The 14,541-nt window shown below is 33.1% G+C and overlaps 1 protein-coding gene across 1 annotated transcript; it reads left to right on the top strand.

Annotated features, from left to right (window-relative positions):
- The first annotated feature begins 10,735 nt into the window (after positions 1-10,735).
- Positions 10,736-13,718, top strand: LOC127722351 (uncharacterized). The gene is made up of 3 exons (XM_052229236.1): positions 10,736-10,998; positions 13,347-13,454; positions 13,676-13,718. Exons 1-3 carry the CDS (start codon positions 10,757-10,759, stop codon positions 13,716-13,718), a joined length of 393 nt encoding a protein of 130 aa, XP_052085196.1. The 5' UTR covers positions 10,736-10,756.
- The last annotated feature ends 823 nt before the right edge of the window (positions 13,719-14,541 follow it).

The following is a 14,541-nucleotide window of genomic DNA, read 5'->3' as shown; positions in this document are numbered from 1 at the left end:
AAATCATATCTAATTTTAGAGAACTTAGTTATCACTGGTTGTTGTTATTATAATTTGAAAAATTGCATCATATCTTATTTTAGAGAACTATTTATCTAGTTTGAGTTATTTCCCTTTGCACAGAAAATATTATGGATAAAATTAACCTGTATTCATTTCAACGTAAATTAAATATATATACAGGGGTGCAGACCAAGCATTACATAAAGTAAACGCAAGTTAACGCCGCGTGAACATATTTCGTTAGTTAACTTCAATTTTCGCGTTTACTATAATTACGTTAACGCGGTCAAAATGGAAATTTCTAATGTCTACCCGAGTAAACAGGCGTTTACTCTGTGTCCGTTTAGTCAGTAGTAAACGGGCGTTTACTTCAGATTTCACAAATTTATTTTTACGTGCACTTAAAAGTAAACGGGCGTTTACTTTTCGCGTTAACTGATTGTGTGAATTAAGATTGATTGATTGTTGGTTGCTTAACGTCCAGTGGCAAATATTCCATGCATATTCAGGACGAGAACAAATTAACAATAAATGCAATAGGTAGGTTCTGTAATAGGGGCGTCCCGGATTAAGGTTGGAGAAATTTAGACTGCCACGGGAAATGAGGGTATATTGGATAGGGACAGAAATTTAGCCTTGCAACAGGTCACCTACGGACCCCTCAAAGAGTTGTTGCAAGGGTTCTTAACGTGCAAAGAGCGTAGCACTCTCTTTACACGAGGCATCGGATTTAACGTCCCCATTCTGACCGGACGTGGCTGCATATTTGTACATCCCGCACAGCCAAACGGACGCCCCCACTTTAGCAAGGGTTTTACTGCCGGTCGGAGGAAGACCAATGGTGACCATACTTCTATTCCCCAGTCACCCTTGGGGCGTGTGAATTAAGAAATAAACTTCGTGTTCATTTGTACATTTATTTTATTAAAACGAATTTTATCTTCATATTTTACGTATATGTGTTTCAAACCAGAACAATTCAAAAACACTTTTAATTCGAAATATTAATTTTATTAAATTACAAAAAAATCAGTTTCAATAACTTTACTGATTAGCAGATTTTCTATATTTTCTTTTCAAAAGTTACATGTACAAATATCGAGGCGTATAGAAAGGTTATCCAACACATCGGAAAAATATTTTTATTTGATGGGATACATAAACATCATGGTTTACGTAACTTCGTTCCCCATTTTTAACTGTCTCTTCAAATTCCTAACTATAACTCGATGCATTTAATACATTGTTTTTAATCGTAATTCACCTTGTTTGCCTTGGATTTACATGATTTAAGCTTCGGTTTTGCCAAATATTCAAACGAAAAGTGTACATTGTATTGAAAGGGATATTAATAAAGTGTTGTATAAGAATGTACATTTTTACCATCTCGTCAATTTAGACAGACTTATCCATAACGATTATAATAGAGATTATCAAAATTATATATTTTCAATAATCTGGTTTAATTCAATCAAATATTTGTGTGGGTGTTGCAGCCTTTAGTATGGTCATCATTGGTCTTCCTCCGACCGGCAGTAAAACCCTTGCCAAAGTGGGGCGTCCGTTTGGCTGTGCGGGATGTACAAATTTGCCACGTCCGGTCAGAATGGGGACGTTAAATCCGATGCCTCGTGTAAAGAGAGTGCCACGCGTGCTCTTTGCACGTTAAGAATCCTTGCAACAACTCTTTGAGGGGTCCGTAGGTGACCTGTCGCAAGGCTAAATTTCTGTCCCTATCCAATATACCCTCATTTCTCGTGGCCGTCCAAATTTTTGTGTCAGTGCAATCACAGGGTTATAGAACAAATGCACAAAATCGTGGTCATTATAACTCAAATGCAGCTACACTTTCAAACACTAACACGAGAACACATCAACAATCACAGGTAACTAGTGGAAGTGTAAATATGTCATGTAAATACTATAATAATGGTAATGACTGTCCCTACTTCCCTCGTTGTAGGTTTAAACATATATGTGACATATGCAGTGGCAAACACAGAAAGGCCCAATGTAATAACCGGGCCCAAGGAAGAAGTAACAAAAAGTATTAATTTTTATTCATTAGGAAATACTCCTGTTAAAGTATCGGTCTTGGAAAATTATTTAGAATTTTACCCACATAACAATGTAGCACATGAAATTATATCTGGTTTCAAATATGGTTTTTCATTAAAATATTTTGGCTCTAGGGAACCAAGGGAGAGTTCCAATTTAAAAAGTGCATTACAGCTACCCAACATTTAAAAAAAAACATTAATGAAGGAAGTTAAACTTGGTCGCATTGCTGGTCCTTTCAGATACCCGCCTTTTCCCACACTTCAGGTATCACCAATGGGGCTAGTGCCAAAAAAGGATGGGAATTTTAGACTTATTCAACATTTATCCTATCCCGAGAATAATTCAATAAATGATTGTATTGATAAAGATCATTGTTCAGTACAGTACAGTTCAGTGGACGAAGCAGCATGTTTGATTAATAGACACAAAACATTTGCCCGTTTAAGTCAGTGTGATGTAAAAGCGGCTTTTCGCTTGTTGCCCCGCAGGATTATGACTTGTTAGGGATAAAATTTCAGGGTGAATATTAACTTAATAAAATGATGCCAATGGGGGCCTCAATAAGTTGTGCCCTGTGGAAGAAATTTGCAAAAGCTTTGCATTGGATAATAAAGCAAAAAAGCGGAAATGATAATATCCTCCATTATTTAGATGATTTCCTTTTTGTCGAGTCGAGCCAAACATCAAAAGTTGGCAATACTTTGAAGATATTCCAAGAGGTATGCGATAAAATAGGTATTCCTCTTGCTAGTGACAAGACTACTTTGCCTACTACATTACTCATTTTTTGGGTATAGAATTTGATACACAGAATTTAATCATGCGGCTTCCAAATGAAAAACTTGTCAAACTCTCACAAAAAATCCGAGATACCTTAGACAGTTCTAAAATAACTCTTAAAGATATGCAATCTCTTCTTGGGCTCCTGAATTTTGCTTGTAAGGTGGTTGCTCCAGGCCGCACCTTCTGTCGCAGACTCATAAATTCAACAATCGGGGTAAGAAAATCATATTACAAAATTCGAGTAAACAAGCAGATGAAAGCAGATTTAGAAGTTTGGTTAGACTTTTTAAAACAATACAATGGTGTCACTGTAATAACCGAAAATGTATGGGTTTCTAATGAAAAATTAGAGTTGTTCACGGATAGTGCAGGGGGGGTCCAAAGGTGGGTATGGGATCTATTTTGCAGGTCAGTGGGCCCAATGCATATGGCCAAAACATTTGGTTGAAACTGGAATCACCAGAGATATGACATTGTTAGAGTTGTTTCCAGTTGTAGCAGCACTAATGTCCAGTTATTTTTCATGTTGATAATCAGGCGGTTGTTCAAATCATTAATATGAAAACTAGCAAATCAAGTAGAGTTATGACTTTAGTAAGACAAATGGTTTTAATGAACTTAAAAAATAATACGTCAGTTAAGGCAATTTATATCCCTTCAAAACAAACTATTTAAAACCCGCCCACCCTCCCAAATAAGAATAGTTGCTGCTGTTTTTTGTTTTATATTTTCAGGCACTAGTTTGCTGTATTTGGTTGCAATATTATGGTTACCAGTATCCAAGCAGTTCCTCCATGGTATTAGACCAATACAGGATAGTTTGGAGTAAACTTGCGTTTCTTTGATTTGGACATTTCCGTTATTAAGCACTTTATTTATATATGGACTATTGTGATTTAAGCAACAAGAATGAATTTAGGTTTATATTAATTACCAATTTTATTAATTTGGAAGAAAACAAGACATTTTAAAGAAATTAATTTTCTTCTACTATCCTTAGGCGCAGAGTTAATTTTGAATGGGGGGAGGTCCAGGGAGACTGGTAGTGCTGGGGGATTATTTCACTCGGACTTGCTCTGGGCCTGACAAATTCTACAATTTGCAGGTTTTGAAAATGTGGTTAGTGGTAACGGTGGGGTCTACAGATGGGTAACTCTGGGACCTCCTCCACCTCATATTATAGAGGGGAGGCCTACACCTGCCAACAGGTGGGGCACTAATAACTGGAGCATTGGTAATACGAGTGTTTTCCCCGGTCACTCCCCATGGTAGGTGGTGGTGTAACCGTGTTTAACTACCAGGGGTTTTATGACACTATGTCAACATAGGTCAGCTGATAGCCATTGTGTATAGGTAATCGGTAGTCACCCTGGCGCCTCAACAAAATATTATAGAATACTCTGTAGCCAAAGTAATGCCACAAAGTAAAAATGTATATTCTAGTCATGAAAATGTAAATACTAGTTGGTGTAATAAAATGTATGTGTAATTAGAATGATTGTTTTTGTATAAGTTGTAAAAGTTGTAAATGAAAAACAGAGGATGGAACCTCTACACAAATGAGTATAATGTACAGAAAGTCTGTAGTATTTTAATTTTGGTATTTGTGAATTACAATTAACAACAGACAAAGAGAGACAACTCTAGAACAAGTTTTAATCACTTTGTGATTAAAGGAAGGACTTCAACATAGTTTAGAAAATACGTCAACAACTCTTGATCGTTGTTCTTCATCTTATTGTTAATCGTTCAGTATTAATATTCTCAGATCCGGACATCCTGGCATTTAAATTTTTCAAGGGGTGATGCCAATAGGAATCCTCTAGATTTTTCATCTATTTGAAGGTGATTACTGATTATTTATATTGCCGATTATTTTTTAACCAGAGGATATAGTATGATAAAAATAAAAATGGAGATATTATATAGTGTCTTTAACAATATTAAAAGAGTAAAATTACTATATTCAACTGGTGTCGATATATATCAATTAAATTAATTTGCATTGAAGTATATGGAAAATCTAGAGGATTCTTATTGGCATCACCTCTCAACATTGTTTACATAACACAAATGCTAATCATTGATTGGTCAGTTACATGTTGTGATGTCACTGCAGATCTGAGAATAGGGTCTTCTTCTATGAGTATTGCAATTAAATGATATTTGGGACGTCCGAAAAATATACTCGATCAGGTCATGAATGAAATATTGCCACTGGACGTTATGCTACAAACAAAATCAATCAACCTACATAATATATTAACAGTATACTATTCCAAGAAGAGAACTTCTCATACTTTTCATTATTAAGTACATGAATCGGTCATGTGAGTGTTGAATAATGCCGTTAAATAGTTTTGTTTAAAATACAAACCATCACGAACTACTGACATAAAAATATAACTGATTTACTATGCGGCTATATAGATTTAGATAATAAAGTGCTAATATGGTCAGTTTTGGTTGATGCGTAGAAATAATTTTATTATAATAGTCAATCTGAGGTAAGAAAACTTTTTGTAGTCATTATGTTCCAATATTGCTATAATTTGTTTTATACAATCCATCCTTACATGAAAAAATTACTAATTTACTGTGCGACTATAAGATTTACATAATAAAGTGCAAATATGGTCAGTTTTGGTTGAAGCAGACAAATAATTTTTGTTATATGAGTCAGTCTGAGGTATAAAAACTACTGAAATTTGTTTACTATTTAATATCTTGAATAAAAAGAGGACATGCTGGCACTTTAAATTGATGTGAACAAAATTGCTTAGTCATTATGTTCCAATATTGCTATCATTTGTATTATACAATCCATCCTTACATGAGAATATAACTCATTTAGTATGCGGCTATATAGATTTACATAATAAAGTGCTAATATGGTCAGTTTTGGTTGATGCAGACAAATAACTTTATGATACGAGTCAGTCTGAGGTATGAAAACTACTGAAATTTGTTTCTGAATCAGTATTTTTAATAAAAAGAGGACATGCTGGCACTCTAAATTGATGCGAACAAATTTTTTAGTCATTATGTTCCAATATTGCTATCATTTGTTTATACAATCCATCCTTACATGAAAATATTACTGATTTACTATGCAACTATATAGATTTACATAATGAAGTGCTATTATGGTCAGTTGATGCAGACAAATATCTTTATGATACAAGTCAGTCTGAGGTATGAAAACTACTGAAATTTGTTTACGATTCAATATTTTGAATAAAAAAAGGACATGCTGGCACTCTAAATTGATGTAGAAAATTTTTTGTAGGCATTATGTTCCAATATTGCTATAATTTGTTTTATACAATCCATCCTTACATGAAAATATAACTCATTTACTATGCGGCTATATAGATTTACATAATAAAGTGATAATATGGTCAGTTTTGGTTGATGCGGACAAATAATTTTATTATAAGAGTCAGTCTGAGGTAAGAAAACTAATGGAATTTGTCTACAATCAGTATTTTGAATAAAAAGAGGACATGCTGGTACTCTAAATTGATGCAGAAAATTTTTTGTAGGCATTATGTTCCAATATTGCTATAATTTGTTTCATACAATCCATCCTTACATGAAAATATTACTGATTTACTAGGCGACTATAAGATTTACATAATAAAGTGCAAATATGGTCAGTTTTGGTTGATGCAGACAAATAATTGTGTTATACAAGTCAGTCAGAGGTATGAAAAGTACTGAAATTTGTTTCTGATTCAATATTTTGAATAATAAAAGATCATTCTGGCACTCTGAATTGATGGGAACAAAATTTTTTAGTCATTATGTTCCAATATTGCTATCATTTTTATTATACAATCCATCCTTACATAAAAATATAACTCATTTACTCTGCGGCTATATATAGATTAACATAATAAAGTGCTAATATGGTGTTTTTGTTGATGCGAACAAATAACTTTTAATAAGAGTCAGTCTGAGGTATGAAAACTACTGAAATTTGTTAACGATCCAATATTTTGAATTAAAAGAGCACATGCTAGTACTCTAAATTGATGCAGAAAATTTTTTGTAGTCATTAGGTTCCAATATTGCTATAATTTGTTTTAAACAATCCATCCTTCATGAAAATATTACTGATTTACTATGCAACTATCAGATTTACATAATAAAGTGCAAATATGGTCAGTTTTGGCTGATGCAGACAAATAATTGTGTTATACGAGTCAGTCTGAGGTATGAAAACTACTGAAATTTGTTAACGATTCAATATTTTGAATTAAAAGAGGACATGCTAGTACTCTAAATTGATGCAGAAAATTTTTTGTAGTCATTAGGTTCCAATATTGGTATAATTTGTTTTAAACAATCCATCCTTACATGAAAATATTACTGATATACTATGCGACTATAAGATTTACATAATAAATTGCTCATATGGTCAGTTTTGGTTGACGCTGACAAATAACTTTATGATACGAGTCAGTCTGAGGTAGGAAAACTACTGAAATTTGTTAACTATTGAATATTTTAAATAAAAAAAGGACATGTTGGCACTCTAAATTGATGCGAAAAAAAATTTTTATGATATTTTTTTCCAATATTGCTATTCTTTGTATTATTCAATCCATCCTTACATGAAAATATAACTCATTTACTATGCGGCTATATAGACTTACATAATAAAGTGCTAATATGGTCAGTTTTGGTTGATGCAGACAAATAATTTTATTTTACGAGTCAGTCTGAGGTAAGAAAACTATTGAAATTTGTCTACGATTCAATATTTTCAATAAAAAGAGGACATGCTGGTACTCTAAATTGATGCAGAAAATTTTTTGTAGTCATTAGGTTCCAATATTGCTATAATTTGATTTAAACAATCCATCCTTTACAAGAAAATATTACTGATTTACTATGCGACTATAAGATTTATATAATAAAGTGCAAATATGGTCAGTTTTGGTTGATGCGGACAAATAATTGTGTTATACAAGTCAGTCTGAGGTATGAAAACTACTGAAATTTGTTAATGATTCAATATTTTGAATAAATAAAGGACATGCTGGCATTCTAAATTGATGCGAACAAAACTTTTTAGTCATTATGTTCCAATATTGCTATCATTTGTATTATACAATCCATCCTTACATAAAAATATAACTTATTTACTATGCGGCTATATAGATTTACATAATAAAGTGCTAATATGGTCAGTTTTGGTTGATGCGGAAAAAAAATTGTGTTATACGAGTCAGTCTGAGGTATGAAAACTACTGAAATTTGTTTACGATTCAATATTTTGAATAAAAAGAGGACATGCTGGTACTCTAAATTGATGCAGAAAATTTTTTGTAGTCATTATGTTCCAATATTGCTATAATTTGTTTTATACAATTCATCCTGACATGAAATATTACTGATTTACTATGCGACTATAAGATTTATATAATAAAGTGCAAATATGGTCAGTTTTGGTTGATGCGGACAAATAATTGTGTTATATGAGTCAGTCTGAGGTATGAAAACTACTGAAATTTGGTTATGATTCAATATTTACAATCCATCCTTGCATAAAAATATAACTGAATCACTACGCGGCTATATAGATAACTTGATAAAGGGCAAATATGGTCAGTTTTGGTTAATGATTGATTGATTGTTGGTTGCTTAACGTCCAGTGGCAAATATTTCATGCATATTCAGGACGAGAACAAGTTCACAATAAATACAATAGGAAGGATCTGTAATAGATTAAGGGATTAAGGTCGGAGAAATTTAGACTGCCACGGGAAATGAGGGTATATTGGATAGGGACAGAAATTTAGCCTTGTAACAGGTCACCTACGGACCCCTCAAAGAGTTGTTGCAAGGGTTCTTAACGTGCAAAGAGCGTGGCACTCTCTTTACACGAGGCATCGGATTTAACGTCCCCATTCTGACCGGACGTGGCTGCAAATTTGTACATCCCGCACAGCCAAACGGACGCCCCACTTTAGCACGGGTTTTACTGCCGGTCGGAGGAAGACCAATGGTGACCATACTTCTATACCCCAGTCACCCTTGGGGTAGTTTTGGTTAATGAGATCAAATAATTTTGTTTTACGAGTCATCCTGAGTCAGCCAGTCTGAGATGTGAAAACTGTTTGATTTTGGTGATGATTAAATTATTTGAATAAAAAGACATACTTGAACTATTTATTTGTGAAGAAAAGGAAATTTACTATGATTAATTTTCAATATAATTAAAGAGGTGTGATAACATTATTAATTAAAGGTAATCGTCAATAAGTCAATCGAACATGACCAGTTGGTCATTTAATTTTGATGTACTTATCATTTGATATTTTAGGTCAGTGTATCCAGGATACGATGACAATCTGCGTTAACTACAAACAGTAAACGTGCGTTTTCTTTTGACGAAAATAGAAGACGCGCCGTTTTTGCGTTAACGCGGAGGTAAACGCGAAAGTAAACGCCCGTTTACTTTTTATGTCTACTAAAATTTCGGAGTTAACGCACAGTTAACGCGGCGTTAACATGAAGTGCACGCGAGTAAACGCCCAGTTAACTTTTTCGGCCCGTCTACATGTAATGCTTGGTCTGCACCCAACTGTAGGGTTCTTTCAAATGCTGAATCTAAACCTGTATTTAAATATTAGATTTTTGGGCCCAGTTTTCAAGTTGGTCCAAATCAGGGTCCAAAATTAAACTTTGTTTGATTCAACAAAAAAAATATTTATGGGGTTCTTTGAAAATGCTGAATCTAACCATGTATTGAGAGATTTTGAATTGTGGGCTCCTTTATCAAATTGGTCCACATTGAGGTCCAAAGGATCTTAAATTAAACTTTTGTCTGATTTCATAAAAAATTGAATTCTTGGGGTTCTTTGATATGCTGATTCTAATATGTACTTAGATTTTTGATATTGGACCATAATAGGTATTTAAATGTCCAATTTCAAGTATTTCAGATCTTAAACCACATTCATTTTGTGTCACAAACCTATGCTGTGTCAAATATTCAATCACAATCCAAATTCAGAGCTGTTTTAAGCTTAAATGTAGTGTCCATACTTGCTCAACTGTTTAGGGTTCGACCTCTGCAGGAAATTCCGGGTTGCTGTCACTCTGACAGCCTCTTGTTGTCATTAGGTTGAAGCTAGTTTTGATGCAGGATGGCAAAAGCGTGGTACTGGTTGAAATTATGACAGTAATACAGGTAAATTTAAACAGTTTAGTCTTTAACTTGATTAATAAAAAAAGATGTCCCCTATAATACATTACACACAAAAAAATAAAGCCATCATGCATATATTGCAATATAAACATATGGATAAAAAATAGCAGGATATGGAGTAAATGTACATGTACATGGGACAAAATTACAATCTATACATAGACAAAATGAAAAAATATTATCAATAAACAGGGATTTTATTCCTGTTCTTCATCTTGACAGTTCAGTAATGAAACATTAACCTTCAAAACTGTAATGCAACAATATCATACATATGACTATAACAGTTGTCATCACAAAGAATTATAGAATTTGTCATAGGTTGCCCACTAATACATTAACATATTCTTTTCCTCTAAAAATTGGCCACAATTATCATTAGGGAAATAAAATGTAAAGGTCAAATTGGAGCTTGTAAATTCTTAACATGATAATTACCTTGTAAAATTTTTAGAAGCATTCTCCTGTGGTCATGGGATGCTTCACTTTGCGAAAATTTAATGGATAGACACTGTCAAGTAATTGTTGATATGCAAATCATATTAGACTTATTGTAATATTGCATACATGTATCTTAAAATAATCTTTATATTGTAATTAGGACATGCCAGCATGATTGGTACAATGACGAGTAAAGTCAAAGACTTCTCTCATAGAAGCCGGAATTGCAAAGTCTGTGAATACCATATGGGTAGAAAAGAAACAGTCCCTTCACATGATTGTAGCAAGAATTGGCAGGGTACAAGTAAAGGCATGGAACCTGATATGGCTTTAGAGATGACCCACAATCTGAAGGATAATGGATGTCCTATTCATGTTCTCCATGCTGATAATGATTCAACCACAACAGCAAGATTAAAGGTAGACTTTAAAGAACTGCAAAAGAAAGATGACCAGAACCACACCAAGAAAGGTTTTTTCAAGAAACTGTATGATTTGTCTAAAACTTTTAAGGAATTGAAACACCCAGAAAACATACCATACCTAGTACGATGCTTTATGTATGCCATCAAAGAAAATAACGATTCTTCAGAAAACATAAAAAGTGCCTTCAGCTGATTAGTCCTACACATTTTTGGAGACCACACTTCATGTACAGATGCTGAATGGTGTACATATAAGAATGACTCAGAAAATTTTAGGTACATGTAAGATATAATAACACACCTTAAAATTGGTATACATATGAAAATAAGAAGATGTGGTAAGATTGCCATTCAGAGAGACAACTCAGTCTTCCTTAGGAAAATTGTCATTGTGTCAGCAATAATAGGTTTACTGTAAATGTATACACCTTCATCAATGAGCAAAAGACTGCATCTCATAGAAAGGGATCTTATGTGTGTGTTTAAGAATGTATACATGTAAACACTTGATTAAATCCTATTAATGTAAACCAGATGCTCCGCAGGGCGCAGCTTGATACGACCGCAGAAGTCGAACTCTGAACAGTTAGGGCAAGTATGGACACAACATTCAAGCTTGATACAGCTCTGAATTTGAATTGTGATTAAATAGTTGACCAAGAATAGGTTTCTGACACAAAAGAATGTGGTCTAAGAACTTAAAATTTTTAAATTGGACATTTACCTATTATGGTCCAATATCCAACAGCATATTAAAGAACCCCAAGAATTCAATTTTTGATGAAATCAAATAAAGTTCAATTTTGGACCTTTTAGACCTCAATGTGAACCAATTTGATAACGGGGCCCAAATATCAAAAATCTAAATACATGATTAGAATCAGCATATTAAAGAACCCCAAGAATTCAATTTTTGATGAAATCAAATAAAGTTCAATTTTGGACCTTTTAGACCTCAATGTGAACCAATTTGATAACGGGGCCCAAATATCAAAAATCTAAATACATGGTTAGAATCAGCATATCAAAGAACCACCTATATTCAATTTTTGTTGAAATCAAACAAAGTTTAATTTTGGACCCCGATTTGGACCAACCTGAAAACTGGGCCCATAATCAAAATCTAAGTACATGTTTAGTTTCAGCATATCAAAGAACCCCAAAAATTCGACTTTTGTTAAAATCAAACTAAGTTTAATTTTGGACCCTTTGGACCTTAATGTAGACCAATTTGAAAAACGGGACCAAAAATTAAGAATCTAATTACACGGTTAGATTCGGCATATCAAAGAATCCCAATAATTCAATTTATGATGAAATCAAACAAGTTTAATTTTGGACCCTTTTGGACCCTAATTCCTAAACTGTTGGGACCAAAACTCCCAAATCAATCCCAACCTTCCTTTTGTGGTCATAAACCTTGTGTTTAAATTTCATAGATTTCTATTTACTTATACTAAGTTATTGTGCGAAAACCAATAAAAATGCTTATTTGGGCCCCTTTTTGGCCCCTTATTCCTAAACTGTTGGGACAAAAACTCCCAAAATCAATCCAACCTTCCTTTTGTGGTCATTAACCTTGTGGTTAAAGGAGTAGGCCCAGTAAGACCCCTTTTTGTCCCCAAAATATAGCAGTTTTACAAAATTGTTATAATGTAAATTTTAAGCTATTTATTGGAAAGAAGAATACTTCTGTTACATAAATATGGGCTGCTTTTGACAATACAAAACACATGTATCGGGTACTAGCATCATTAAGGCATGCTAAATTACTGAAATCTTTAAAAAATTAGCATTTTGGTTAATTTTCAGACGGTTTCCGTCTGAAATGGAAGTGGCCGCATTTGTGTTCATTCTTAATATTTAAATGTAAGTTGTATTTGATGATAATGCATAACATATATAAAGGTTGTAAATGAACACGGATGCGGCCACTTTCATTTTTGACAAAAACCATCTAAAAAGTGACATATTATGGCATATTTGATATATTTTTTATATTTAAGCTTGAATTGGAAAGTCTTTAATGACTAAATCAGTTCCAATCTTTCACATAAACTAATTGAATCGACTGAAGTAGACACTTAAGTGTTTAAAAAGTGTCCAAAATCTTTCATCAGATGAACCTGAATTTTGAGGCCAAAATCGGCCCTTACCGGACCTACTCCTTTCATAGATTTCTATTTACTTATACTAAAATTATTGTGCGAAAACCACATTTTAACTATATTTTCTGTACCAAGGACTTTTTATTTATCAAAATATGTATTTATATATATATATATATTTACAAATGAAAACAAATGTTATTGTTTACTTATAGACATAAGAGTTTGCCAAATGGGAATCTCTCTCTAATGATGCCCTAAAAATAGAGATATCTACTTTGATGGAGAAATATAGTACCAGAGTTGGAACGAAAAATATAGTACCAGAGCTGGAACATTGCAGAATATGGGATCAACACAGGGAAACGAAAATTTCAACCAGATTGTGACAAGCAAAGCCCCAAAGTCACGGTAAATATTTGATAAAAAAACTTTAAACCAAACTGATTTATTTTAATTAAATTTTTCAATTATTGCTCACCTAAACAAAATGGTGAAGTGAGTTATTCTCATAACTTTTTAAGATTTTAATTATATAAGTCTTCTCCTCTGAATCTAAAGTTTACTTAGAACAGTTATCTTAAAAACAGCTATGGGTTTATTTAAACTATTTGATCAACTTCTAATTACAGAAAATTTATTACATCAGTGAAGAAATCGTCTGTTGACCCTTAATAAGAGTCATTGCCCCTTAGTTACAATTTGTACCACTGTATGTTTTATTTGCAATTTTGGCCAAAATCAAGAATGTTGATAACAATGAGAACATTTAAAATGAAAGCACTCTATTGTGGCATGTAAAATTTGATCCCACCCCTGTATTAATAAGATGCATTCAATTCTATAGGGTATCACTTACATATTTCAGATGAAAAGGATCATTTTATTTTTAACACATTAGCTTGACAATAAAGGTTGTATTGAGATTTCAGTTGTACTTATAAAAAAGATGTGGTTTAATTGCCAATGAGACAACTCTCTGTTAAAACCAATTGACACAGAAATTAACATTTATAGGTCACTGTACGGCCTTCAACAATGAGCAAAACCCATACCGCATAGTCAGCTATAAATGGCCCCGAAATGGCAAATGTTAAACAATCCAAACGAGAAAACTAAGGGCCTAATTTATGTACAAAAAATGTCTTAATCTGTTTTTTCAACACACTTATACATAATTACCTTGATTTAAAACCATGCTTTCATTATATATGTATTTATAGGTTTTATGGTTGATCATCATCATTGAGCAATAGGTTATCTGCCTCAGTATTACAGAAGAATGAGGGCTATACATGGCTGTCAAAGGTAAATAAATAATTTAAACAAGAAATTTGAAACAAAATGGTAATTAAATATTTACGCAGAAAAAAAATGGTCATATCCTTTTAAATGCAGTATGAAACAGGTTCTTGAATGCTAGTGGTTACAAGAGCGCAATTATTTGTAATGCATTTTCCATAGGACCCCAGTGGTATTCAAAAATTTATTTCTTGAA

Source organism: Mytilus californianus, unplaced genomic scaffold, assembly GCF_021869535.1.
Source record: "Mytilus californianus isolate M0D057914Y unplaced genomic scaffold, xbMytCali1.0.p SCAF_12, whole genome shotgun sequence".
Classification (NCBI taxonomy): domain Eukaryota; kingdom Metazoa; phylum Mollusca; class Bivalvia; order Mytilida; family Mytilidae; genus Mytilus; species Mytilus californianus.
This window is presented reverse-complemented; position numbering and strand designations above follow the sequence as displayed.